Below are 27490 nucleotides of genomic sequence, written 5' to 3'. Positions count from 1 at the left end.
GTCGAGTCCCTGCAAGGATCAGAGAAGCTGCTTCTACTGATAGCTGAACTGTGCCGGCTGTGTGTTCAATAGGCAACTACTTTGCCACATCACCCACACCAGGATCTAAAGTGAATGGCACGGTGTAACCATCCACAAAGCACCCTGCCCTTATTTTGATCGCATTAATGCTCACAACAGACAGCTGTGCGACTGTACCCAGACAATAAAAATGTTCTTAAGACTGCAACATCATGTCTGTGGGCTGGTATTTAAACTACAATCATTTTTAGGTTTTGGGTTAGCAAAGACCTTTTGATTTTATTTCATAAAATTGTCTACTTTACTTAGAGAGACTCTCCGCCAGCCCTATTCACCTATTGGCCTGTTGTAGAATTCAGTTGTCTTTCACCCACCACAGCATATAGCATGAAACGCAAGTCAGCCCACTTCTGCCATTAACAATCTGCACTGCAAGTGATGGCATTTTGTTCTTTCATAAGAAGCAAATCCACACAAACTAGCTATGCCAAAGTATGCTTTGTGAGGTCATTTAATTTTTTGTTTCTTTTAACCAAATCTTATTTTTTACGTCGCGCATGAGCCAGCGCGCAATCGCTGCTCTGCTAAGAGCTGTGGTAGTGGAGTACGGAGAGAAGCTTCGCCCACTCCCCCCACCTTATTTTTCATTTGCTTGTGCGATTGTCCTTTGTAAATGCTGGCTTCTGTTTCATTATGAGGCTTAAACAAGAGAAACCTTGACAGTGGGATCCTATAGAACACAGCACCTGATCCGCTATCCGTAATTATTACCTAAATACACAGGAAATACCCAGAGATCTGTATGCACACTGAAAACGCACCCACTGTCACAATGCAATCCAATAAAAGGAACATCATAGTTTGAAAAAACAGCAAGGTGCACCACAATACAAGAAAAGACATTAAATCCGTATCCAAAGATGTATTCTTCAAAGATTCTTCTTTTACTTAAACAGAGATAAAACAACGATCAAGATGAATTAAACAGCTGATGCGTTTCGTCCACACACAAGGTCTTCTTCAGGGCATAGGTAGTTGAAATGCAATGTGAAATTGCAGGGTGGCCAGGAAGGTTGAGGGAGAGGTGGGTACAATATGATCCTTCTCCGTCGTTTTTTAGAACAAAGCAACTCTAATCGCGTATAATAAGCGAGACAGCTGTAAGGTCAATCAGGGCAGACCGTCTTAGCCACATGTAGTATTCAATCCAAAATGGCTATTAAGTCGAGCTTGTGGAGCGCACTTTTCATGATTAACATTCCACAACCATGGATATGGGACTAAGTTGTGATGAGCCTTGGTTCACACCCTTATAATGTAGGCTCAATATCAATGGCTAAATGCCATAACCGGCCTTAATAACCCAGGGGGCTCCACAAGGTACATTTTGTGGATTTTCTTGCTTTTATATTACCTGTAATCGCATATAGGTAAAACTATTTAGCATTTTCAATGTCAAAATCTTGTTAGTCTGAGTCTTTATCACAACTGAAAAATTTACTGGAAATCATTTCCCTCATTATGAAGTATAGGAATCACATATTACAAAAATAGGGCACAGTCTACTGTCCATCAAAATAAATCAAAATGTACACTGATCCCATACTCCATGCACTCAGCTCTGCTCCTATACGTACATGAGAATCTTGGTTAGAAGTCTATTTATATAGATATATACATACACATATAAATGTACACTCAGCGGGTCCACATGTTTTGTATATGCCTTGCTGTCTTTTTATGGGCCGCAGTCATGCACAAAGATAAATAACCATATCCAGCGCATAAAGAGTTAAATCGGCAGTGAGACAGAACCACAGTAGCTAGGTCTTTGTTTTTACGGCCCCAGTCATTTTATTTTTGGTAAACTTATTCCAAATGTAGAATATTTAAGATAAACAAGCATTGTTTTCTCAAGTTAGTTTACTGTGCTAATAAAAAGGAATTTGAACGTTAACTTGTTTATTATTAGAGTGCAAAGTGTGGTCATTAATAACTAGTACCAATAACATGCTATTTGCCCATATTTTCAATGACGGAACATAAATATAAATATTACTTGTGCATGATGACCCACTTTTTAGTTGTGTGTGTAGAATTGTACCCATATTTAATATAATGTGCGTTTATGGTGGTAACCATAGGGCGTGTTCTTGGCAGTGAGGTTCCCCATTTCTGGAAGACTTCGAGTCGCAAAGACGACCTGGCCTGCGACGTCAAACACATTCGGCAGCTCAGCACGACTTGACTATTTCACCTCTATTTTGCATTCTGGAACTTTCATGTTAGGGTGACTAGGCGAACACAGTTTTTTTTCCACACGCTGTCCTGGCAAATTTCTGTAAATTTAGCTATGCTCCAGTTTTCAGAGGGAGGCGTTCACGTTTAAATACTTTATTCGGCTCTGTCGAGCCATAAAAGTTTGAATATAGCCTTATAGCCCGCCGTAGAGGGGTATACCGGCTATTAAAGGCCCTCTCCAGCGTTAAAGGCCCCGAGCCGAAGGCGAGGGCCTTTAACAAGGGAGAGGGACTTTAATAGCGGTATAGCCCATCTACGAAGGGCTATAAGGTTATTAGAACATTCTGTCACTAGAGGACAGAATGTTCTAACAAAAAAAAAAAAACTTTTGGAAGCGTGAGGGGATTGGAATCCCCTCAGGCTCCCTGAAGCCTTTGTTCACAGCCAGCGCTGTGAACAAAGAAACATTGGAATGTTGGAGCTCCAGGCTTATACCAGCCATTATAAGCCCAGAGCACTCCATTGTTTTCAATGGAGCTCCCAACATTCCAATGTTCTAATCAGAAGTATATACAATACGTAATCATAATTCTAATACTACAGTTAAAAAGGAAACCATGTTAAAAAACAACAAATAAAAAGGTCAGCATTAAAAGCATTACTTACTACGAATCTTTAGGGCACTTGAAATTTAGTTCTACACAGCATATAGGACTTCTGGACTTCCCAGATCATATAGGTAACCCAAAGCCTGATCATGAGAATCAGTCCACAATGCTTGTAACAAAGGACGAAGCAACTGCCTTCCCTATGTAGTGTAAATAGTGTAAAATAAAGTGCTTAGTGATTTGTTGCGCAATACCATCGCAGGGACAATGGGGAAGTGATCAAACAAAACAGGTCCCCTGTTCTGGAGAGGCTGCAAAAAATGTTAAGCTTGAAGGCGAAACCTAGTGAACAAAAATGTAAGCCTTTCTTTTGGAATAATTTGTATCAACTTGGTGATTCTATTCTCTAAGCGTGCCAATTTAACATATTTATAGAAGACTTCTTTAACTCGATAGAATGAAACGCCCTCAAGACATCTAGGACTACAAAAATATTGTAGGACACCCAACATAGTAAAACTAAGTTTAATAACCTTTAACCAAGAAATCATCTGGACCAGGCCATCGCTCGGAAATCTACACAATGAGCCTCAGGATTTCTCCAGATTTTGTGCCAGAGTAACAGTGGCTGCAATTTTAATTAGTCTTCCAGGTTACACAGGCCAACTTCTTCATGACAGAACGAGAGAGCAGATTGCGGCACAGCCCACAGCCTTCTTAAAAATCTAAGTTTATATTATTTGGAGAGAATTACTGTTTGCACAAACCCAGGCACCTGCACAACAGGAGGCAATTTATAAGTACTTGCTTTTAAAAACACAAAGCAGTTATTCCGTTGGCTTGCGCCCAAGTCTTTTGGGGGATCTAAAACCAGCATGGACTCACCTTTGAAATTGAAGGGCTCTGATATTCAGCAAGAACTTCCAATTGACATCAACATGAAAGGGAACTCCTAAGTATGCAAAAGGAGGAGTTTTTAAAATTTGAATACCCCAAGAAAAAATGTCTTAGTTTTGGCTAACTTTGGGCCGCATTTCATTATAAAGGATTTAGTGCGGTGTGTCCTGCGTCCCAAATTGTCCATGAAACTATTCAAAGCATGGAGTAAAATATGGAGGCCAATGACTCTTCTAGCTATAAGAACCGCATCATCTGCTTAAAGTAAAAGAAGGACTTAAAGGGAGCTTCAGCATCTCTTTACCCACAATGCACAGCTGTAGCTCAAGGACATTTATGTTAATTAGAAAAAGAAAAAGGGCCAGGACACAACCTTGACTTTCCCCAGCTGGAGAGGGGGAACTCACCAGTTAAAGGCCCGCCCCTGCTATTCCGGACCTTTGTAGTTATATTTGCATCCAGCCTACAGAAAAAATTGATTATTGCACTATCAATCACCAAATCGGTCATAATTGACCACAGTTCAGATCCATCTACTGTGTCGAAGCATATATTAAGTCCATAAAAGCAAGATGGACACAGCCTTTTTTCACATTTGTATATTTTTGGACAATAGGGGATATATTTGGAGTTGCTCTGAGGTTTCTAAGAAAGGGCGGAACTCTAACTGGACACACAAAAGTCCCCAGGACTCCGCTACCCAGCATTCCAGCTTGGCTAATATTACCATGACCAAAATATTTACTGTATTATCAAGCAGGGAAATCGGGCGATAACAGTGGGGCTGTATCTTATCCCCCTTTTCAAGGAAGGAGACAATAATGACCTCCTGCCAGGTTTTAACTAAGTGTCCCACAATAACATTTCTAATGACATTCGTATTAAGTGCCGTCCAGAATTAAGGTAGTGATTTATAAGTGTCTACAGGGATTCGACCTAGCCCTGGTGCTTTGTTCGAGGGACTGCTCTCAAGCTAAAGTAACATCTGACACATCGATTGTTCTACTAAGGGCAATAGCCACATTCAAATCACAGGGTGCTACAAAATCCATTGGCACACTAGTGAGCTGAACTCCCAAACCAAACATTTTGGAAAAATGAGCCACCCAGTCTTTATCTGGCATTAGCATTTCTACTTTGGGTAGTTAATTTACCAACAAACTTGCCGAGTTAACAAACTGCCAAAAGGATTTAGAGTCTTTCATTGTACTTGCTACCCAAAGATCTTCCCGGCCATCGCCCTTATTTCGGCATTCCTTGTGGCAACTACTTCTTTATATGATTTTCTGGCAACGGCTACTCCTGCCTTATCTCAGGACGTTTAGCAAGTGCTAGCTTTAGTAGCTTATGGGCTTTGGAGAAACCATTATTGAACCATTTAGGACTGGAGCTGAACTTAGTGGCACTTTTGGTTAACCTAGCTGCCTTATAGGTATTTAAGGTGGAGTGGGCTTAAATAACAGCTGCTGGATTTACATTAGCCCATAAGACCCTAGCAATTTAGAGCCGATTATTGGTAAAGAAATCTGCAAAAAAGGCATCCTTATCGATTTTCTCCCATTTGATGTTTTTACAAAATTCAACTGCAAGTTGCCGAACCTCCTTAGTATTTCAGAGGGAGACGGTTTTTAATGTGAGGCTGAATTGTAGCCCTACTTCTGTGTTTTGCAAACAGTATAGTTTTTTGTTTTTCAAAACCTAGTCAGCCTATTTTAGGTTCATATAGGATTCGATAAAATTGAAAGATGTAAAAACAAGCTCCAGAAGGTGGAGTGCCAAAGAAGTCCAGACTGGCTGAAAGGGTCACATGAAAGAAGGGGAAAGATTTCCAATAATAAATTTGTGTATAACATTACACAAGTGAAAGCCTACAGGAAGTGCAAACGCACATCTCTGGTGATTGATAGGGCAGCTGCCCTGCTCTGACCGATGACAGCTTGCCTGTGTAAACAGCAAGTTACAGATCGTTTCCTGTTGCAGAGGCCGCGCACGCACCAGTGCAGCTTCTCAACAGTTGTTAAAAGTACAATGCACCGGTTCAGAATGGTGTCAGCTGATGCTATTTACATTATGGGCTGAGTCACTAAGCTCTCCTAGTGGCCGTGCTTGTATGGAAGTCAGCTGTCTACGCCAGGCCAAGAGGAATGTCACAAACGTTGTTAGGCACCCACAGAAATAGCTTACGAGGCAAAAAAATACTTAAAACGATAAAAAAGAATCAAGCTTCAAAATTATATCAATTTGGCTCCATTTCAAAAAGAACGTACTCGTCACTTTAGCAACTCGAGGACAACTTCAATAGATGCAACAAGGCTCCTTGATAAATCAACCAGCAAACAAAATAAAAGCACCAGGAAGAAACAAGCAGAGAAAATCAAAATATATCAGATGTTCATTTCGGCTACTTCATAAATACTAACTTGGCATAAAGATATTGTTATTTAACCTCACCGAACCAACACTGAAAGCGTCGCCCCACTGCTTTCTCGCAGTGCACAATGTAGAAACCTGAAATTATATTTTAAATACCATTTTAAGTTTCTGCGTCTCGCACTGGAAGGAAGCAGACGAGTTTGGTTGGGGGCGGGCGGGTCTACTCTAGGGCAGGGGAGGAGTGGCTTGCCCACTGCTGAGGGTGCTGAATGTTTGGTCGACCGCCTGGGGCCGACCAAACCAGTCATGCGCACTCTGCCTTTTCGCCATGTAGGCTGAATGCAATATACATGGAGAACCTGGCCAATCACAACGCTGTCCATTGCAGCTTTATGATTGGCTTAGGCTACCTGTTTCCTGTTCGGGAGAGGAGCAGAAAAGCAGAGACAGGTGATTCTGTTCATTAAAAGGCAATGCCTGCTTCCAAGCACCCTTTACATCAGCAGATTGACCATTTGTGCACATTTACATTTCTTTCGGGCAAGGAGGCACCCTGGCAAGAAGGCTTCTTTAGCTGTCTGCCCAGCAGATTCTCTGAATTACACTTCAAATGAAGCATCTAAACTGTCAGAATTAACTGTCCCTGGACGGCTGTCTTTCACAAAGTTGCAGAAACTGTTTTTGATAAATGAAAAGGTAGGGGCAAGTCTCGCGCCCCTCAGATCCCGCCCACTTTGAGCACTGATAAAAGGAGAAAACATCCAAAATGCAGGCAACTGGACTGTTTCTGATTCTTAGCCTGCTTGTAATGTGGACTAGACTCAGACTTTCTAACTGTTGAACATCTTGTAATGGGGATAATCAAAGTAGAGCAGAAGTAAATAGCCTATGTGTGCGTTGTTCAGGACACACTTGCAAAAAGAGGGCACCTTGTACAAACTACAGCCCAAGGTCAATGCAGTTTATAAATCAACAATACATTGAAATAGTGGCCCACTACATAAACTGTTACCTGTCATTAGTTTCTGGGCTTCATATGGTTCCATGTAGCCGTTGTTTTCACCTTTCCCCTCTTTGTTCTTCGCATCAAACGGATCAGAATAGTCGTCAGCTATTATAACCTAGGATTGGGTGAAAAAGGACAATATTATGTTGGGACCAATAATTTGTTAGGACTATTTCCTTGTCCAGATTAACATGCTAGCTGGATCTATATTATACTGTGCACCATCCAGATAAACACTCCACCAACCGACCCACATAACAGCAAGGTTTATTTTCATATAGTTGACCACTGTATAATAACGTATAATGCCTAGATCACAATGTTGCATTTGGTTTAGAAAACAGCCACTGATCAAGAAAACATGTTAAAATTAAAAATGAATTCAAATAATTCCTTTGGGACGTAGACTTATTGATGCATCAGTTTAGCTTGGTCAACACCAAAGTCTTAGCCTTTACCACTACCATCGACCAAATAGCAGTGCTTAGGAAGAACTAATCAGCAGCCCCTTACTAACAAGTTCATGGAATTGCTAAAAGTAACTCTGCGCTCTTTACTTTATTGTCTGGGGCTCTAGCCACAGGAATGCAGGCAATGCACGTCAGCTGTCTGAGGAAGATATACTCAACCCTATCTTATGGCATGCCATTAGGTAGGGGCATCCAAAATTGATCACACGTTGCTTGCATAATTAATACTGAGAGCCAAAGTTTAAGCGTGAACATCAGAAAACAACCAGTATTTGCAGAATCTCGTTGCACTATTTACCATGTTTACTTTCTGAAAATGCATTGATCAAGTTACAGCTGCATGTGAGCGCAGCCCTAAATCTCTAATTACTCACTTCCTTACATACATATCAAGCTTTTTCTTTACGCTTTCTGATCCTGAGCAGATCAGATGATCTAGCTAAAGCACTGGTCTAGCAGTAACCTGTCAGGAGGTATTCTGTTCACCTGGCCTGTGGGTCCGAGGACCCCTGGGGGTCTGCAAGGCCTACACAGGGGGTCAGCAACCGTTTTACAAAATTAAATAATATTAAAAATGAATAAAGTATAGACAAATATAGAAGCAACATTAAAAATATTAACACGTTTTTCTGTATTTGATCATGAATAGGTTTTTTTATTTTATATTTCAGCATTTGCACTGTGTATACTTGTTTTTGTATTGTTTTGAAGTTAAAATCATAAAAATTGCTTAGGGGGGTTCTCGGCTTACAATAATGACTCAGTGGGCTCCCCAAGATTCCAGTAATGATTCAGTGGATTCACAGAAGTTAAAAAGGTTAAGAACCGCTGTTCTAGTGCTTTTCAAAATTACTTACTATAGCACTATATTACACCCAACTGTTGGACCTGGCCTCGTGGCGTGGTTTCCCCCCGTTCCTCAGCACCCCATTAGCCTAGCCCTGCACCCAGAAACCCCTTGTCGTCCCCTTCCCTGTCCGCCCCGCTCCCTGCACGACCCTACCAACGGACGACCATCCCCGCATTCCGCCATCCCTCTTCCCGGTACCGGGCGCCCAGAACCTTCATCACCCCACAGGGCCACCGGCCGCCATTACCCTTCCCGAGGTCCTTGACTCCCTAGGCCCTGCCTGACCCCAGCCCCAGCGAAACTTAGGCTTCAGATGCGCCATGCCCGGCTGGGGGGTAGAGGGCTTCCTGAGTGAGATAAGACTAAGGAGTTTCGATTGCACCTCCGGCCTCCCCTGGGAGACTGGTTTCTCTCACACCTCTGGCCTTCCCCTGTGGGCTGGTTTCGATCGCACCTCTGGCCTCCCCGAGAGCTGGCTCCAGACCCTGCTGTGCGTCTGGGAATTTCTGGACGCATCTTCTAAAGGATCAAAGGGCCAGCCGAAGGAACACTCCGACGACCAGCCCCCAGGCATGAGATCTCCGCCTGCGAGGGTCCGGACATCAAAGGGCCAATGCACTATATCAAGGCCCACCCAAGAACTAGCGGGCAGTTGTATCCCGGACAAGAGAGCCCTGCTGATCTGATCGCGGCTCAACCCTTGGGGAGAAGACTGACCTTTGAAACTTATCGAGCCCTGCTGACGTTGTCGCGGCTCATCCTCGTGAAGAAGGAACTGGAACCTCAGAGCCCTGCTGACCTCGTTGTGGCTCCTCCTTGAACTCTAAGGACATTCGTTGAAAGCCCTGCTGACGCCGTCGCGGCTCCTCAAGAACGGACAGACACTCTGTTCACTCCGGATCGAGCCCTGCTGACCTCGTCGTGGCTCGAGGAGTACTCATGTCCGGCTGGACCATCGACGCTACCCACACAACCTGGCTCGAGAAGAAGTGAGTGGAGCGGCCAGTAGGACCTCCATCTTCCGTATCCCCGGCTCAGGGTACGCTTCGTACTGGCCTAATACTGAGACTGTCCCGCTTCCCTACTCCTTACTACTGAGACTTTACGATCCCTCGATCGCTTGTAAATACGTGTTCATTTTGCCTAAAATATCTACTGTGTGATAAAGAACTTGCTTATTGAAATCCACGGTGTGGTGTCCGTTCATAAGTGTGGTGTGAGCTCAGTGTGTAAGATCCCAGACCCGAAGTCCTCCCCGGCGAGGACCTCGCGTTAAGACTCGGCAGTATTCTTGGGAGAGGTGGGTCACGGAGTGGTCAGGAGAGCATATCCTGGCCCTCGGGGATCGCCCCTTCTAACACCAACATTTTTTGTTTCTTTCTACAGTTTAGCATCCTCAGACTGCATGCAACTACAAGTGCTCAAATAGCACCCAACCTACTACCTACCTCAGTAACTCCTCATGAGCCCCCCCCACCCCTGCCTAGATTAGGGTAGGCGCTCATAACTTCATCATCAAGACCAGTGCCAGTTTGAACCCAATGATAGAGCATGCCACCCATTGAGTTGGTGAGGGGTTTGTCCTGAAAATAACACAACGTATCCGATAGCTACCAGAGTGTTTGCATTCTAGGAAGGAGATGTTTTTGTGGCTACTCAAACTATCAGAAGTATTGCAAACAAGCATTTACAATGCAATGGTCTCGGCATTATTAAAGGTAGAGCTATTGGCATTGCTCAACTTTTTTTTGGGGTGTTTTTTTAAAAATCATAAATAAATGGCATTGTCATTTACATTGCCAATAGCGTAATCGTTAAATAAATGACATTGTCATTTACATTGCCAATAGCGTAATCGTTAAATAAATGGCATTGTCATTTGCAATGCCAATAGCTTAATCGCTTGCAATGCATGACCTATTGCATTTACACTCACACAGAGCCACACATACAGAGCCACCCACGCACTCTGCACTCTGCTTGGCATGCTGTAGCTCCTAGAAGCTCTGAGAGCACTCGCACGCAAGTGCAGTTGCTGTTTATACACACTGTGTACATGAAACGGCCGATCACACTGATTGCCCACACATGGAAACTGATGCATTTTTATAGTGGTGAGTCCGTCCGTGCAACCTGCCGTTAAAGTGAGTGCAGGTGTGAAGCTACAAGCTCGCAACGCCCGGGCAAATGCGTTCCTCTGATCATCAATTAAATCAACATGCCTTTAAAATAAATAAGTTATAGACGATACCTGTACCACTATGTGTTTTTTTCACAATGATTAAAGCTGGGAAACCTGTCTCTGAGCCCGGGCATCAAGGGGGACTGGGGTATAGGGAGATGAATTATTTGCCCAGGGTCAACCGTTATTGTGTAGCAAAGACGCCAGAATTAGCTGAGATGCAAGGTCACAATCGAGCTTCTGAAGCACGTCTCCTCCACACCTCACTTGCTTACAAACTGCTCTCATGGCTGACTCAGCGCCACGCTGTTTTGGCAGACCTCGAGGCGCTGGGCAGCTGCCTTGGTGCCCGCAGCACCTCTGAGACTGCCCGAGTCCAGGAGTCTCGTGGAGACCGGCTCCAGCAGCAGCAAAAGTGCACAATCCGCGGTCTGGAAATGAAACGGCTTTAAAATGAAAAGGAGAGCTGAACACCTACCTTTTCCTGCAGGAGGTCGGACCTGGGAGCTCTGCCACCCGCGCCCTGCCCGCCGATGCCAGCGTCTGCGGCTCTGTGCCCACCCAGCCAGCGAGGAGGTGACGAGGGCTGGTGCATGCGGAGAGGGAAGCGATCAGAGCGTCAGAGACGCGGTCTCGCACTCACGGAGGAGGGCCGAGGCTTCCCCGCACAGCGCGCTCCAGAAAGCTCCCAGGTATTTCACCCACTGAATCGAAACCACTGCGCACTGGCAGGATCGCAGGGCTACCAGCTGCAACATCGGTACTGCTGTGTACGGGAGAGGGTTTCAGGACTAGTGTCCCTTTACGAGCTGCACGCATTTAAATGTAGCGCCTACGGTGGGCAGCAGTGCTCCAGGCGCATAATGCCACTCATAAATATCTCAACTAAATGGCACCAGTTATAACGATCTGAAAATGTTGAAAAGCGGAGCGGACGGCGCTGGCATTCAAACCTGTGCAGCAGCTATGAATGTTGTGTTCTGAGTAGCTCGGCTTTCTGTGGCTGAAAACGGATGTAAGGAAATAAACGTAAAAGAGATCTCGGCTATGCCACATGACTATTTACTGACCGGATGATAAGAAGCAGAGCACTATCTCGAAATGCGCTGCCTCTCTAAGCCAACTGTTTTTGCATAATGCGATTTATGTACTGTAACTGCATGTAGGGACAGCGCGTGCTATTGTAAATACACGGTTTTATTGTTAATCCGAACAAATGGCGCTTATGTTATCGGCTTTAGGAGAAGACTCAAGTTTATTGTGCTAGTAGTAAGACGGTCCGAATTTAAAGAGCGCGTGCAAACAGTGACAGCACAAGTACTGCCTGCACAGAAGCAGCATATTTTGTGACAGTGCGGTGGCGGTCGGCCTGAAATGGCGGCCGCAAAGCTCCGAAAATTTCGGATTCGGGGGCATGTTTTTGGCATTCTGAGTGACAGATGATGTCACAGTCGAAAGAACGCAAAAAAACACGCCCCCGAATCCGAAAGAGACGGGGTTTGAACTGAGAGATGCCCCTCTCATCCAATGGCTGGCCTCAGTTTAGGGAGCCAGCCAATGGAAGAGAGAGGCGGGTTCAAGCCCCGTACTAAAAATAATTAAATCTCCGACCGGAGACTGCGCAAGCGCAGCCTTTCGGTCCTCGACCTAAAAAGCACTTTAGTTCGATTAAACTTTTTGGAAAACTCCCATATCAGCTTAACAGTATAGCATATACACCATATTGGATGAGCGGTTCATAGCTGTGTCATCTTTCAAAGCTGCCAAACTGATAATGGTCAAACGGTCCTAGTCAGAATCGTTTAGTTTTACATTTTTTATTTCATTGCAATATTGAATGGACGTGAGCCTTAATAGCATGGCTACTAGTGCGCCATACAAATATATGCAATAAAAACACAGAATACGTAAAATAATCAAAACAGGAGGAGAATCTCGATGCAGATTCAGTTGCCGAAAATCTAAATTAAATAGTTTAAGACGATGACCTACAGTTAAAAAAACAAAATACCTGGAATATTATTACAATAGGAAGGTCCGAGCCCTAGCTAAAATATGGTAAACCACGCGGGAAATGTACAAGTGGAACCACTTTTGCAGTACAACACGTCTGCCAAAAATCACAGAGGTGGATTGCCTCTGGGGGTGTGTAAGCATCTCCTTTTGACTAATTACCAAAGGTGCCTTCACACTTGAAGAAGTCATTCATTTCACTTCACATTAAGATGCTGTCTCTGGAGTCTTCGTTAACACATCATCACGTGGCTTTCATGGACACGCAGACTAAAACTACAGCAGTCTGTGTTGACACGAGCATGAAAGGAGAACCACCCGCCAGAAAATCTCTCACTCAGAGCATCTTTAAAGGAAGCGGCCGCTGGAGTGTGGCTTGGACAGCCCTCGGCCCACCCTTAAGGGAACATCAAATAAATACCAAAAACACAACCCCCATTAATGACCTCTGCTCTATTCAGCGTCGCTCTTTCTCGCTCTCTCCAACGCTGAAGAACCGACACACACTGGGTTTGCTGAAACCTTTATAAAATATGCATTTCTTCCCCAGAGTGCTCGTGAAAGATATGTGCGGGTCAGAGGTGGGTGTTAAAGTGTTAGGTGTGAGTGTAGATGGTATCCCCCCCTAGGCATTCTCACAGGAGAGAAAGACTGAGGGTCGGTGGGATGGGGCGAGGTCAGCACATCAGAGAGAAGGCACTTAACGGATAAGTGACAGATGGAAGGCACTGTTAACGAATTAACAATACTGTGCCCGACTCCCTATAAATGCAAAGGCTGACAGGCCTTCAAACGTGCAGGAGCAGGTTTTAGGTTTTCACAGCAGAGCTGCACAGCTTCAAGTCTGGACAACCCACGGCGCATCATTTCAAGGCTCATGATGCAACCAGGATATTCTAGGACACAGTGGGAGGACAGGGCAAAACCACAAACGAGATTAACACACTACTGTGCCGAACACTTTCAGCCGACAGTGCCCTTTCAACACCTTTTATTTTCCCATCAGGCTCTAATTGCAACGAATAAACGGATTGGCAGGTTGCTTTGTATTCCCAAGTTCCTTAATTCAATATTGCAGTGCAATTTTGTAGACGTGTGCATATTCGGTGATTGAAAGGGTTCTAATATTACTAATGCTTGATGCATTACTGAGCAAAATGCTGGAGCATTGAAGCTGCATTAAACGCCAAAGCAGCTGTTATGGCAAGAGAAAATAGTATATTTAAGGTATTTTTTGTGCGGGTGAGGCTGTAAATAACCGACAAGATAACCCAATGAATAAACGTTTGCAGTACACATCTCTGAGTGACCTTTCATTTACAAGCTCAACGCTTAGCGAGGCCAACTGAGACATTTATTATTCCAAGGCTCACAAGTTAAGTAGTATTAAGTAGAACAATAGTTACCAACCTATAGTTGCATCACTTAGAACTGCGAACCTGGGATGTGCCATACCCGCCAACATAATCATCAAAATGCTGTAAAAGACACAGTAAATAAAACAAGCATTTGCAATGCAATAGGTCTCGCATTTACGAGAGTTTGAGCTATTGTTATTGTAAATGACAATGCATTTATGTTTTGGTTTTAAAAACATAAATAGAAGGCGTTGTCATTTACAATGCCAATAGCTCAAACTTCCGTAAATGCGAGACCTACTGCATTGCAGATGCTTGGTTTTTTTCAGTGTTTCCCCTAGAACAAAGATCCAGTATCGGTACGTGATTGACAAGGCTTATTTACCAAGCAGAAAACCAGAAACATTTGAGTAAACAGCTCTTTCCAATCTCAGGTTTGAGAAGTAACAGACCGTTTGTTAACCCCTTGGCTGCGGCGGTAATTCTGCCGCAGCGCTAGGGGGGGATGGGGGGGCCGCGCGGCGCCGCCATGCTCGTGACGGAACCACTCCGTCACGAGCCTCGGGCGTGCTGTGCTTGTGACGGAGTGGTTCCGTCACGGCCCCGCCCGCTCAGTAGAACGCGCCCCGCAGGCGCGGCGGCCAGGCCGTGAAGGAACCACTCAGTCACCAGCACAGCGCATCCGTGGCTGGTGACGGAGTGGTTCTGTCACCAGCATCGATGAGGTTAAGGAGTTGAAGTACCCGAAGTTCTAAGGTACGGTTATCCTTGCAAGTAGTTGTTGGTGTTTTTTTGTGTGCAGATTTGTATTGCGCGAAGGTAACGGTGCGCTTTACATGAACATGTTACATTAACAATGCAAAATTAATATTTTTCTAGGCAGGGGGCGGCTAAATAAATCCTGGCACCCCTCCCTGTAAGAGAGACCTTCCGTCGGTATATATAAATCAATTAATGAATCACCCATCAGTATCAAACAAAATCTTAGCATCTTTCCTTGAAATCCGATCGCCCACCTCTCACAACTTTGAGCCTTGTTACGAGCACCTGCTTATTCAGTACGAGGATTCGGGGATCCGGACTCTCCGAGTCTGGGTGGAATCCCTGTACCAAATAAATGTGTATTATAAGTTATTGGCCGCTAGAATGTGGACTAACATACAGACATTGGAATAAGGGGTCTTTTTCCTCGTGCCATACCCTATTACGGCGCTTAACCGGTGCCATTTGACAGCTGCTCATGTTAGTTGCTGGCTGAGGCTCACGGATGCGCAGCACGTCAGGAATATTCTGAGGAGTGTTGCCCGCTCCTTCTGTTTTGCAGGAGGAGGCACGAGCGGACTAGGTGGGACGGTGCCCCTGCCTGAAGTCCCTGCATGGAGTTACGCATGGGTTTCACCCAGTGCAGTTTTGCAGGAGGAGGCGCAAGGCGGCCTAGGTGGGTCGCGTGCTGTGTTCAAACGTCAGCCCTACGCGGGGACAGGAGATGTGCACGCATATGGAGTGCACATCTCCTGTCGGTAAGCGTACACATCTCCTGTCCTCCTTCGGCAGAGAAACCGACGACAATAGGTCTCGTCAAGGCGATACATATCATTAAGGCTAAAACCTACACCTCTGACCATTATACAATATTTCCCAACACCTCCCATCAGCTTTTAAAAGTTTGGAATTCTTTTCCAGCAGCTAGGCGAGGGTTCTACCACAAGCAGCCATGAATATGTCGAAACTGAGCAGGCAATGTTAAGACTGGCCCAACTCTGCGACTCTTGTAGTTGCTAGTCTATTCTTCCAGGTAAGCAAACCTGCATTAGGAAACCTGCACGCTGGCAGTATTGGCTGAAATGTAACTATTTAAGCAAAAAGCTATTTTACCCCAAGTTATCATGAAGGAAATTTCTACCCGTAATTTTTTTATATCCACGAAAAGTCGGTCAAAAAAACATTCACTTGGACACTGGCTCACACTTGTCCTTAAACAAAAATGCTATTTTCTACCAAGTCAGTACCACAAAGAAGTGTAGAAAATTCTATCAGTCCTCGCTAACCTTAATGTGATTTTCACACTTTCTGTACCCTGAATTTGGAGTCCTCTATAATCGGAGATCTGTACACTGCATCACCCCAGGAGAATTTGTGTACAGCAGCTAATCTATTCTTAATATGCCCATTGTACTGGAAGAAGAGTTAGGCATTACACAGTTCAGGCATGCTGCTGTGCATGAGGACTTGGGAGTCTGATATAGGGTAAACACACCAAACATATCAGCGTACATTAGAGCTTCTTTCTCCTGTACAACACTTCTCTTGTAAAGGCTCACGGGAAAAAAATACCTTGTTCTTCAACAGTCCTGTTTCTACGAGTAGAGTTGGCTATTTCTGGTCCATTGATGCATGAAGGGTCAGCGGTCTACTGGACTTATAGGCAAAGTTTTCATTTAAATTACTATTGGTAACTTCTTAATGCAGGAAATTAGTTGCAGCCAAGGCCAGGAACGACCTTCTCCTCTACCTTCAAACAGCATCCTCTCATAGAATTCAGAAAAGGGACTAAAGATCTGGCTCTTTGAATGGTCACAGCAGGATCCTTGCACCTGGATACCCTCGCGGAAGATTAGCCGTGCTCTTACAAATCCCGATTGACTGATTGTCTGATACAGATTTGAAGAAATAAGCAATTTGCTTTGTATCTCCGAAATCATGCTTTAATATATTTTTAAAGCAGAATTTCCCATGAATCTCTAAATACTAACTAAACCATAAGAGTAAAGAGAATATACAGGCAGATGTCTGGGCTGCCCTGCCCACTCTTAAGTGAGCTTACTAAAGTTAAGCATGTGCTGAGAATGAGGACTAGGAATTATCAGAGTACTACACATTTGGGTATGGCCCAAAGAGAACCATTCGCATCCATTAAGTAAGTGGGGCCATTTGCTGCCTGCTTGTCGAGAGCATCCTAGGCTTGCTAGCTCCCTCTTTCTATCCTCTCTCACCACAAAATTCCAGCCACCATTCAAAATCCAGTATTTACTTTAGTAGTGATTTTCTGTGGCACTACAAACAGTTTAGCCATTTTGAGATGTGAAATTTTTTGACGAACAAGTAGCAGCTGCCAGGGGTCTAACTGGACTGAGCTATCGAGAATTGACCGAAGAGTTTGCCATTTAACCCTGTGGCTCGGTCCTGCCTGCAGCTTTGCTTTGGTTAACTGTTGTGAGGAAATTCAAGTGCTGTGAAGTCCTGAAGGTTACCTAGCAATGTGAAACTGAAGAGGTGAAACAAATACTTTTGTGAGTATCTGCGCTCCTGTAGCGAAAGTAAACCGCCATTAAAGTGTTCAACTTCCTCTATTTACAACTCTGCGTCACAGCTGGACAGCACTCGCCACGTCCCTGATGATCCTTCAACTGGCACCCACAGAACCTTCTACCCCCATTCCATCTTACCTCAAAAAGGTGTACTGTACATTTGAAACTCCGGCGCAGCAACACCACACTCCCCCCCCCCTCTGCATATGCTAAATGACAAGACTAAAAATTGATCTAAGAATTCAATTTACACAAAATAACTTTTTTTCCCCAACATATATACAATTAGGTTTTCCCACCCAATGAGTCCAGTGAACATATCAGGTTACAGCAAATAGGCTAATAAGACATTACTTCGTTTAATACACATATTCTGAGCCTGGTAGGAGTGTGAATTATCCTTCTCAACCAGCCCATTTTCATCTTTCTAACCTCTTCACTTCCTTGAGTCTCCTACAACTCATTCAAAGACTCAAATTCACTCCACACATCTGTTTCTCCCTTTCTACCTCATATTCCTACAACCAATCACCCTGGGTGGTTTTATCCCAAACATCTCCTCCATTCCCTTCTTCCACAGCTTTACATTTGGCCAAACAACTCATGTGCCACACTCAATTGTCGCTCAACCTTGCAGAGTTTCTTAAACATTCTATCACCCACCATGGTTCTGTATACACATTTTATTTTTTGGGCACTCTCACCACAGTCTTCACCTTCACCCAATCTCCCTCCTGCAACGTCTCTTCCTTAGTTGCTCGACTTAAGTCAAGTAACTTCTTATATGTCCCCTGTGCTTTTACAATGTTCCTCTTAACCACTTCTGGCGGCCACTCAACACACCTAGCACTATCCATCCACCCTATATTGTCTTTGGTGAATGGCTTCCTACTCCGCATCAACACAAAAGGGCTGTATCCTGTAAGGGAAGGCATCTATTCTGTAAGTCCATAACCGTTTCTTCAACTCCACTTCCCACTTTTATTTATTTTCATGACCATCATGACCGAAGTCAAACCCCTTCCTCCTCCTCCAACAATAAAACCCAACTCCAATCCAAGCTCATTCCTTACCCCCCAAAAACCTCTCACCTCAGTTTGTTCACTCTTCTTCACCTCCCAATGTCCTAAAATGCTTCACTTTTTCAAGTAACTCATCATTTTCATACGCTGCCTTCCACTCCTTTCTCTCAATGGAGTCCATGCCTTCCTCATCCACTAATGCAACCTGGTAATCATCCCATTCACTCTTGGGCAATTCTAGAATAAGCAATGGCATAAGGCTTAAACAATCTGGGATTCTGTTCTGCACACCTGGCACATATTTGATTTGATGATTAAAATCTTGCAAACGCCTTTAGAGCCTGGCAATTCTTGCTAATGCATTCACAACCCCTTCAGTGTTTAGCAGATTAACCAATAGTTTGTGGTCTGTTCTAACTTCGAACTCAGTGTCCCACACAAACTCCCAGAAATGCTCTCTATAACAGAATACACTTCTTCTGTGGGAGTCAGGCTTTTTGTTGCGAACCCAATCACCACCTCTCTTCTGCTTTCCTCTTTTTGCGTGAGCACCGCTCCCAAACGCTTCCCACTGGCAACCAGAGTAAGTATGCTACATAACTCTGAATCACATCCTTGAATGGGTGCTGCTTTACAGATCTTATCCTTTATGTTTTAGAAAGCTTTCATGCAGCCCCCCACCACTCAAGCTTGCTTAGCATCTTCAACAGTTGGCTTAAGTTGTTTGATTTTTCTGCAAAGTTGTTTACAAATTTCGAGTAGAACTCCGCGAGACCAAGGCACGAGCGCAATTCCTCTTTATGTCCTGGCTTCAGAGCCTCTCTTAGTGCCTCCAGTAACTCTTATTGGTAAAATACCTTTTTCCCAATCACATGACCTAAATATGTTACATGGTTTTGCGCAAACACTTAAAAAACTCAACGATCAGCCCCTTCTTTTTCCAAATCTTCATGACATTTCAACCTCTTGTCACGTTACCTTCTGTTCTTACCGGCTTAAAAATTCGTCCTGAAAATACAGAATGCCTTCAATATTTCTTAATAATTCCCCCATCAACCACTAAAAAACTGAGGCTGCAGATGCCAGCCCAAATGGTATCCTCACATACTGAAAACATCTGTACGGTGTGATGAACACCGTTATTCTTCAACTTTCCTCATGTAGGGGAACCTGGTGGTAAGCCCATGATAAATCCACAATTGAGAACCATGTCATGTTCTTTGTCTTGACCAACAATTCACTTATTTTGGATAGCGGGTATTTATCCACCTGTATTTGGCGATTAACACCTCTTAAGTCCACACAGTCTGATCTTGCATTGGACTTCATGGCAACGCCCACTGGAGACATCCATTCTGATGACTATTCATTCTATTATTCCTGCTTCTTCCAATCTAGACAATTCCTTTTCCATCTCTTTTCACTACAAATGGAACATTCCTCTCCTTGCAACTCACTGGTACAGCCTTTTGTTGATGTATAATCCTATGTGTAAAACCTTTCAATAATGCAATATTCCCAGAAAACACTTCACCATATTCCTTGCGTAGGCTTTCCCCCATACAGTTCCCTTCGTTCATCACTAGCACTTGCTCTTTACTGTTGGGGTTTAAAATGATGTCCAAACTGCTCTAATCTCTCCAACCTACAACACACAGTCCATACTCTGCTGCATACATTCTACCTTGTGCCCTGCGACCTTTGAACTTGAACGAAACATCTCTGTATCCTAGTATAGGCATTGCTTCTGCTGTGAAGGTCTAGGGGTTAATATCAGATTTCCTTAACTCATCAATCACTTTTCCAAACTTTTCCTTCCACATGTCCACTTTAATGAAGGTGAAAGGTGATACTGAGCCAGCTACCAGAATCTCCAGAATACCTCCCACTTCCACCTCACATCTGGTTTGTTCCTACCTACAATTTCTAAATACAAAACCACCAACTGCACCATTAAAACGCAATCCTCCTCTGACTGTTCATCTTCCACTGCAGACTCTCTCTGAGACTCTGATACACACTGCATGCTCACTCGCTTCTATCCCTTCTTCTATATGAACATGCATAGTGGCCTTCCACTTCACATATTGGTTCCCAGCTCTACACTTCCTACTATTTGCCAAATGTTCCCTACTTCCACATCTGTAACACACACTTCCTTGCCACTCCGTCTTAGACGATTCAGAAAAGGGGGTGGTGATGAACAGAGTGTCTGAATTAAGCAGACCACTCTTACCCAGTCCATAGATCGGGGCTTGATCCATCACCGTTATTTAGCTCACTGCCCCATCCCAGCTCAGAACCTGGCTATATGCAAATTAGTCTGTCCCTGGCCCAGTGCATCATGGGAACAGGGCAGACCAAACTACCAAGCCAATTCTTCACCAGAAAGGAGACAAGCTTCCGGGGACCGCTTTCTGCCATTTCAGGCGTCGTCGGCCCGGCTTGCTTGAATCCTGATGGAGCAGTGAGCAAGGGACTCATGTCTGAGTATACCCTGCCACACCTATAGTGGCCAAAAACGATTCAGAAAAGGGGGTGGTGATGAACAGAGTGTCTGAATTAAGCAGACCACTCTTACCCAGTCCATAGATCAGGGCTTGATCCATCACCGTTATTTAGCTCACTACCCCATCCCAGCTCAGAACCTGGCTATATGCAAATTAGTCTGTCCCTGGCCCAGTGCATCATGGGAACAGGGCAGACCAAACTACCAAGCCAATTCTTCACCAGAAAGGAGACAAGCTTCCGGGGACCGGTTTCTGCCATTTCAGGCGTCGTCGGCCCGGCTTGCTTGCGTGGAAGGGTATACTCAGATGTGAGTCCCTTGCTCATTGCACCATCAGGATTCAAGCAAGCCGGGCCGAAGACGGCTGTAATGCCAGAAACCGGTCCCCGGAAGCTTGTTTCCTTCCCAGTGTAAGAATTGGCTTTTGTAGTCTGGTCTGCCCTGTTCCCATGATGCACTGGGCCAGGGACAGACTAATTTGCATACAGCCAGGTTCTGAAACTAGGATGGTGCAATGAGCTAAATACGGTGTTGGATCTAGCCCTGATTTCTTGACTGGGTGAGAGTACTCTGCTTAATTCAGAGACTCTGTCCATCACCACCCCTTGTTGTAAATATTTTTGTCCACCCTAAGCGTGGAAGGGTATACTCAGATGTGAGTCCCTTGCTCATTGCACCATCAGGATTCAAGCAAGCCGGGCCGAAGACGGCTGTAATGCCAGAAACCGGTCCCCGGAAGCTTGTTTCCTTCCCAGTGTAAGAATTGGCTTTTGTAGTCTGGTCTGCCCTGTTCCCATGATGCACTGGGCCAGGGACAGACTAATTTGCATACAGCCAGGTTCTGAAACTGGGATGGTGCAATGAGCTAAAAAACGGTGTTGGATCTAGCCCTGATTTCTTGACTGGGTGAGAGTACTCTGCTTAATTCAGAGACTCTGTCCATCACAACCCCTTGTTGTAAATACTCCGTCTTAGAGACATATTGTGCAGGCATAGTTAAGTTTTTTTGTTTCTTTTTGTCCGGGCCCTTTCCACTTTCCACTGTTTTTTTATATATCTTACTAGATTATTTTCTGTCACAACACACTTCTGTGCTTTCTGTACTTTCCTCTAAAGCCGCCTTTGCCCATCTGACAGAAATTCTCACTTTCCTCATTATTATCAAAACTTTACTCAAGGTTCCATCCCCCATAGCCCACAATCTTTCTTGGACTCTTATTGTTAGCATGCATTATAACCTGGTATCGTATTAATTTCTCTCGACTTGCCCCAAACCTACATGAAATTGCCATCTTCTTTAAGGCGGACACGAAATCATCAATCATTTCTGGCTGTCCTTGCTTCCTGTGGTAAGGGTTATATCTATCTATTGCATTACATACAGTTGGTGTAAAATATCTTTCTAAATCATCCAGCACATTGGCATACACATCTGTTTCATTCTCACTTCTATTTTTTTGGTTGTATTGCCTTATACACAACTGGCGAACTAGAGCGGCGGGTCAGGTAATGGGCTGCAACTAAGGAGAAGTTAAGTTAACCTCTTCATTACGGCATGGTTAAGCAGAGGAAGCCAATCTATTCAAATTGATAGGTTGGAATCAGGAACGCCAATCGGACGTTTAAATTGGCGCTCTGACGCCCACACACCTAACTCTAGGTACCATAGGAATATAGGGTGTCGTCTTCTCTAATTCCTATTTTTAATTTTTTATTTTCACATCACGATCCTGAAGAAGCGCATCGGGATCCATTAGGGACCAAGCCTTAGCGCAAAACATATTGACCTGAATCTCACCTTCACACACACTCTCGGATAAGAGAGCAGCAGGATAATACTCACTCCTCTACTATATTTGTTTGAAAGAGGTTCTCCTTATCCTTTATTTTTAATCTTACCACCCGGACCTCTGGTACCGCAGGGGTAATTTTAATTAAACACACAACTTTTAGACCCACAACTGTGACGTCTCTCCTAAAAGATCTCCGACCAATGAGCCCTCTCGCGGGGCCCATGAGGCAGCAGCGACACCCGCACGAGGAGCACACGCCTGATGATGAAGCATGACACCTGCATCAGTGTGTGAGGGCACTTTCTAAAAGGAGAAATTCCCCCACCTTCATCGATATCCAACCTTAAACCGCAAATGAGACCACACTCTTGTATCTTTTTCACAGCAACCAGAAAAGGCTGCTCCCTCTCTCCATTAGGAACAGTTACCCCGTAGTGATTACTGTATTGCCTTATACCCTCTGGCCACAAAGAATGTAACAGAATACCTTTCTTAGTTTCTGCAGTTAATGTCTCATTGTGAACTGTCCCCATATAATTACAAAAATAATCTTTCCATTCTTGCCACTTCATGCGTGGTTCCCTAGGGACTAGCAGGAATAGAATAGGCAGGGTCAATGTGAAGGTCTGTGCTGCCCGTCTCGAACGCTGTGCACACTTTTATGACTTTTTTTGGTTACTATTTATATTCCATTTTTTTCTTCAACTAAATGCGTAACGCTAACATGCCAATATTCTAATGTAAATATCAATGTTACTCCTTAAATTATTTCTGTTTTTCCCTTTGTTGTGACAAATTAAACTAATTCTAACTTTGGCTGTTTTATTTCTTCTGAAGACCTTTAATTAAAAACACAAATTACACTTCAAAATAATTTCATTTGGCTCCCCCTATGGTAGTCAAAACAGACATTTCTCCAGTTTTAAAGATCAACTAAACAGGTGTGCGCATCACCGCAGTGCCTTCCTTAACTTGTACAATAGAGCAAATGTAAAAAATATTAGCGTGCCTGTCACCAGTGGTGAACGCACTTCAAACAAAATTATCTTGTACTTCTGGGTGTGCGTATCACTGTACTCTGGCTCCCTGGTGTCTCTTCTCCTTAGCACTCTCCTTTTCCTACCAAACACTCACCCTTGACATGTAGCGCATTCTAGCAACGGTCTGCTTTACCGACCAGCCCAACTCAACATGGCTGCTCAATGCACCGCGTATGCTGATCACTCCGCTCCCAGCATTCTTCATCAGTTGAGGTAGGTGCTCTAATGCTCTGTGGCTTCCATCTCTTGTACTCCTCAAGCATCCTCTGCAGCTCCCGTTGCTCGTGCAAGTCACGCGACCACCAGCACGTCAACGACTGCACTGCTTTCCATGAGACTCTTGCGCTTGTTCCTCTGCTTCTCTTATGCTGGTACGTCTTCAACTCCATTTTCTTGTAAATTCATGATTTCCTTTGTCAATCCTATTCACAGCTGTACTCTCCTCACCATCTCTACTCCTGTGGCATTTTCTTTAATGTGTTCTTCATCATAATGTACAAGTCTGCTCACTCATCAGAATTGTATCTTGCACGCTGGTTCACGCAGAGTTGTGCCGGTCGCCAACTTTGTAGTGAAAGTAAACGCGTCCATTTAACAGCACAAAGACAGCATCCGCCACATCCCTGACGATCTTACAACTGCCACCCCCAGAACATTCGACTCCCATTCAATCTTACCTCACAAAGGTGGACTGCACATTTCAAACCCGAGCGCAGCAACACCACTCCTGCGCTCCTCTTCAAAGTCCAAAGGTAATTAATAAAATGTTAAAACATGATTTAGTGATGTTGATAAAACTGAGCGAGTGAAGGTGCATGGAGGGATATACAAGGGCTTTTACCACAGCGAAAACCAGTAGGTTGGGACAGTATACAGTACAATCAAGTTCTGAAGCTGAACGGACACACCTACAGTCTCCAAGCAGAGTCTAGCTGGGCACACGAAGAGCCCTACTTTTGTCAGTGGAGCTGGGCAAGTGTGTGTGAGCATAGCAAAAATAAAGTGTACGTCATATGGACAATGGCACTGAAGGTGGCTGTACCCTCCTCAAGGCCTCTGCAAAGCTTTCGAACTAGGAACGAGTGCAGATTTGAGAAAAGCAGCATTCTGGCAAAGCGCTGTACTGCACACGAAATAAGTGCGAAAGATGGGCCCCTAAAACAGACTTGACAAATTTGGTTACATAAAAATGTGTAATGGTCTAGCAACAACAATCACTTTCTGCTCCAGCCCTTTCCAAGAACGAGTTAACGCGTGACGCTGTTTTCTTATCGGAGGATTGAAACAAATTCAATGAGGTGTCTCTCTGGTATGTGGTCTGTTGCATAAGTGCCGCAGGTCTGGGTCATTCCAGTGACATCACTCACTTCCGCCAAATGCTTGTAGTCTGAGTTACCCATGGGAGAGGCAGCCTGAGATACGAGCAGATCGTGTTTGGCTTTTCCTAAAGCACAACACTGCACGTTTTCTGGCCGATCAAGAAAAGTAGGACATACGTCTACAACATTGCCTGCTTACAAATATATAATGTGATTAGTTACAAATAAAGACCGTCACACTCAACATAAGAGAATTTGATGGCATCCATCAGAGTCTGACAGTTCATTGTCCTTAGCAGACAGGGGTCTATCTGGTTACAGTACTTCAATGTGGAGGACTGAACAGCACATTTAAACAAAGTCACATCATCATGAAACAACCTGTGGAGTAGGGTTCTTATATACAAACAAAGTGAAAACTGTGTAGGACAGGACCGTTTGGTTGAAATGTGACAACAAAGACAAATACTATTAATTATCCAACAACTCATCGAATCCAACACTCGAAAAAACGATAACAGTTTGAAACCATCACAAAAGTGAAATCAACACACCCAGAGACTTAAATTTGGCATGGGCTGTGTCAGGATTCATTATCGTTTCACTTTTAAACATTAGAGCTGCAGTCTTTCTTATGATCCAACGAAGAATGGTCGACAGGTGACTCTTTCCTACCCAACAGGACAAGAAAGGAAATATTTCCCAGTATTTGGAACTCGTTAAACGGATGCAGCCACTGCAGATCCACTGGGATCCCATCCTTTTTCGAACTAAAAGACTGTGGAAGGGGGTTGATAAACTACATGTGCGACAAGTGACCCCAGTGAAAAGGTCTCACTTAGCCCTCCTGGGCATAAAGTACAACCTCAACAGAAGACTTCAAATAGAAAAACATAAGAGGTTGATGCAAGTACAGAGATCAGACAGACCGTCTGCTTAAATAAAGCGTTAATGTGAGTGAGAAAAGTTATGCAGAAGGAAATAATGGCTGATGAGCCACTGTACCACCTCCCTTCCTGCCTTTTCATAGAACACCGACAAAATAGGACAACTATTGCCATGATTATGGGAGCGACTTGGACAACTGAGCAAACAGTTAATAAGGGAGGGGTTGGAGATGGGTTTCATTCAGATACAAAAATGATTGATCACACCCACATTTACTATCTGTACTGCTTCCACCACTCTAACCATTACTAAAATCTGAAGAAACCATCAAAGCATGCCAGGCTTATTGTGCATCATGATTACAGGAGTAAAATGAACCAACGATTCACTGGTGTGCCTCAACGGCCTTTGTGGTGGAAATTCTCCTCCCTCTGTGGCAGGGAGGAGGATGCAACTCGGGTAAATTCTCACCAGATAATAATCCTTGACACTTACTGGAATGCTGTATTAAACACACCTGTTATCATCTTGTCTTTTTTCAATGCTTTGATCAGCCCAGAACCGCAATAGCAGAGGACAGCAAAAGAGACGTGGTCCTTACTGACTCTACGCAACCATGCACTCTGCTCAGGGAGTAATGAAGACAGAGGGACTGTCTATTGGCTGGGGTGTTACCACCAAGTTTGCTGTTCTTCTGATACGAATCGTCACATGACATGGCTTCCCTTATTTGGAGGGCGTACACACCTTCCCACCATTTCACTCTATAGTTTATTATTATTTATCAGTTAGATGCTAGCAAGAATTCATACACGTTTAGCAACAGCCGTTAATTAGTACCAAGAATCTTACATGTAAAGTCTATTTATCCTACACAACAGCTGCAAAGAGAGTCTGCTTTTGCAATAATTTTAGCACTTTGCCCAAAAAAGTTTTCTTTTGAGTTCACAGAAAGAGCTGCCCTATCATTGCATGGACAGGAGCTGCTTTCAACATTAGGTCCCATTTACCCGTTAATTGCTTTGCCATCCGAAAAACTAACAAGTTCATTTGTGTACCATGCAAGGTCTCTCTCTCTCTCCCAATGGCTCAATGCCCTTCTGCAAGTATCAGATGGGTAACACACAGAAAAAGCTTTGTGCACTTCGGGCAGAGCGCGAAAATAACCTAGAAGGTGACAGACCCATCTGTGGTCATTCAAGGGTGAATTTAAACATATGCACTAAGGCACACTGCTTGGGCCAGTTTAACATTCAAAGCGATTGCTCACTCAGAGGAGACATTTGAACTCTTGCCTTGGCCTAGGCTGAAGATTAACTTTTCTCATAAATTAGCTGATAAGAACAACAGGTTGATTATTAATCACAAAATCATTCACAAATTCCTTTCTGATTGGCAGAACATAGCAACGCGGCGCATCAATGCCTTCACTGTGCACAGTCTGAGGGCAGCATAGGAGGCCCGGAGTTTCTCTGGGCCTCTCTCTGTGTCTCACTAGAAGCCAAAATAACACGGTCGATCTATTGCATCATGCCACCAGGAACGCAGCCTTCGGCAAACTAAATTAAGGGAGGTTTGCCAACCTTCCTCCA

The 27490-nt window shown here is 44.2% G+C and overlaps 1 protein-coding gene across 1 annotated transcript in view; it reads right to left on the bottom strand.

The window, feature by feature from the left end:
- SHB (SH2 domain containing adaptor protein B) overlaps positions 1-27490 on the bottom strand; it is a 473228-nt gene that overhangs the window by 297333 nt on the left and 148405 nt on the right. The window contains exon 2 of the mRNA XM_078676316.1: positions 7153-7261. Coding sequence (XP_078532442.1) covers positions 7153-7261 — 109 coding nt within the window. The remainder of the gene's footprint in view (positions 1-7152; positions 7262-27490) is intronic.

This window comes from Lissotriton helveticus, chromosome 2_1 (genome assembly GCF_964261635.1).
Source record: "Lissotriton helveticus chromosome 2_1, aLisHel1.1, whole genome shotgun sequence".
Lineage (NCBI taxonomy): Eukaryota > Metazoa > Chordata > Amphibia > Caudata > Salamandridae > Lissotriton > Lissotriton helveticus.
This window is presented reverse-complemented; position numbering and strand designations above follow the sequence as displayed.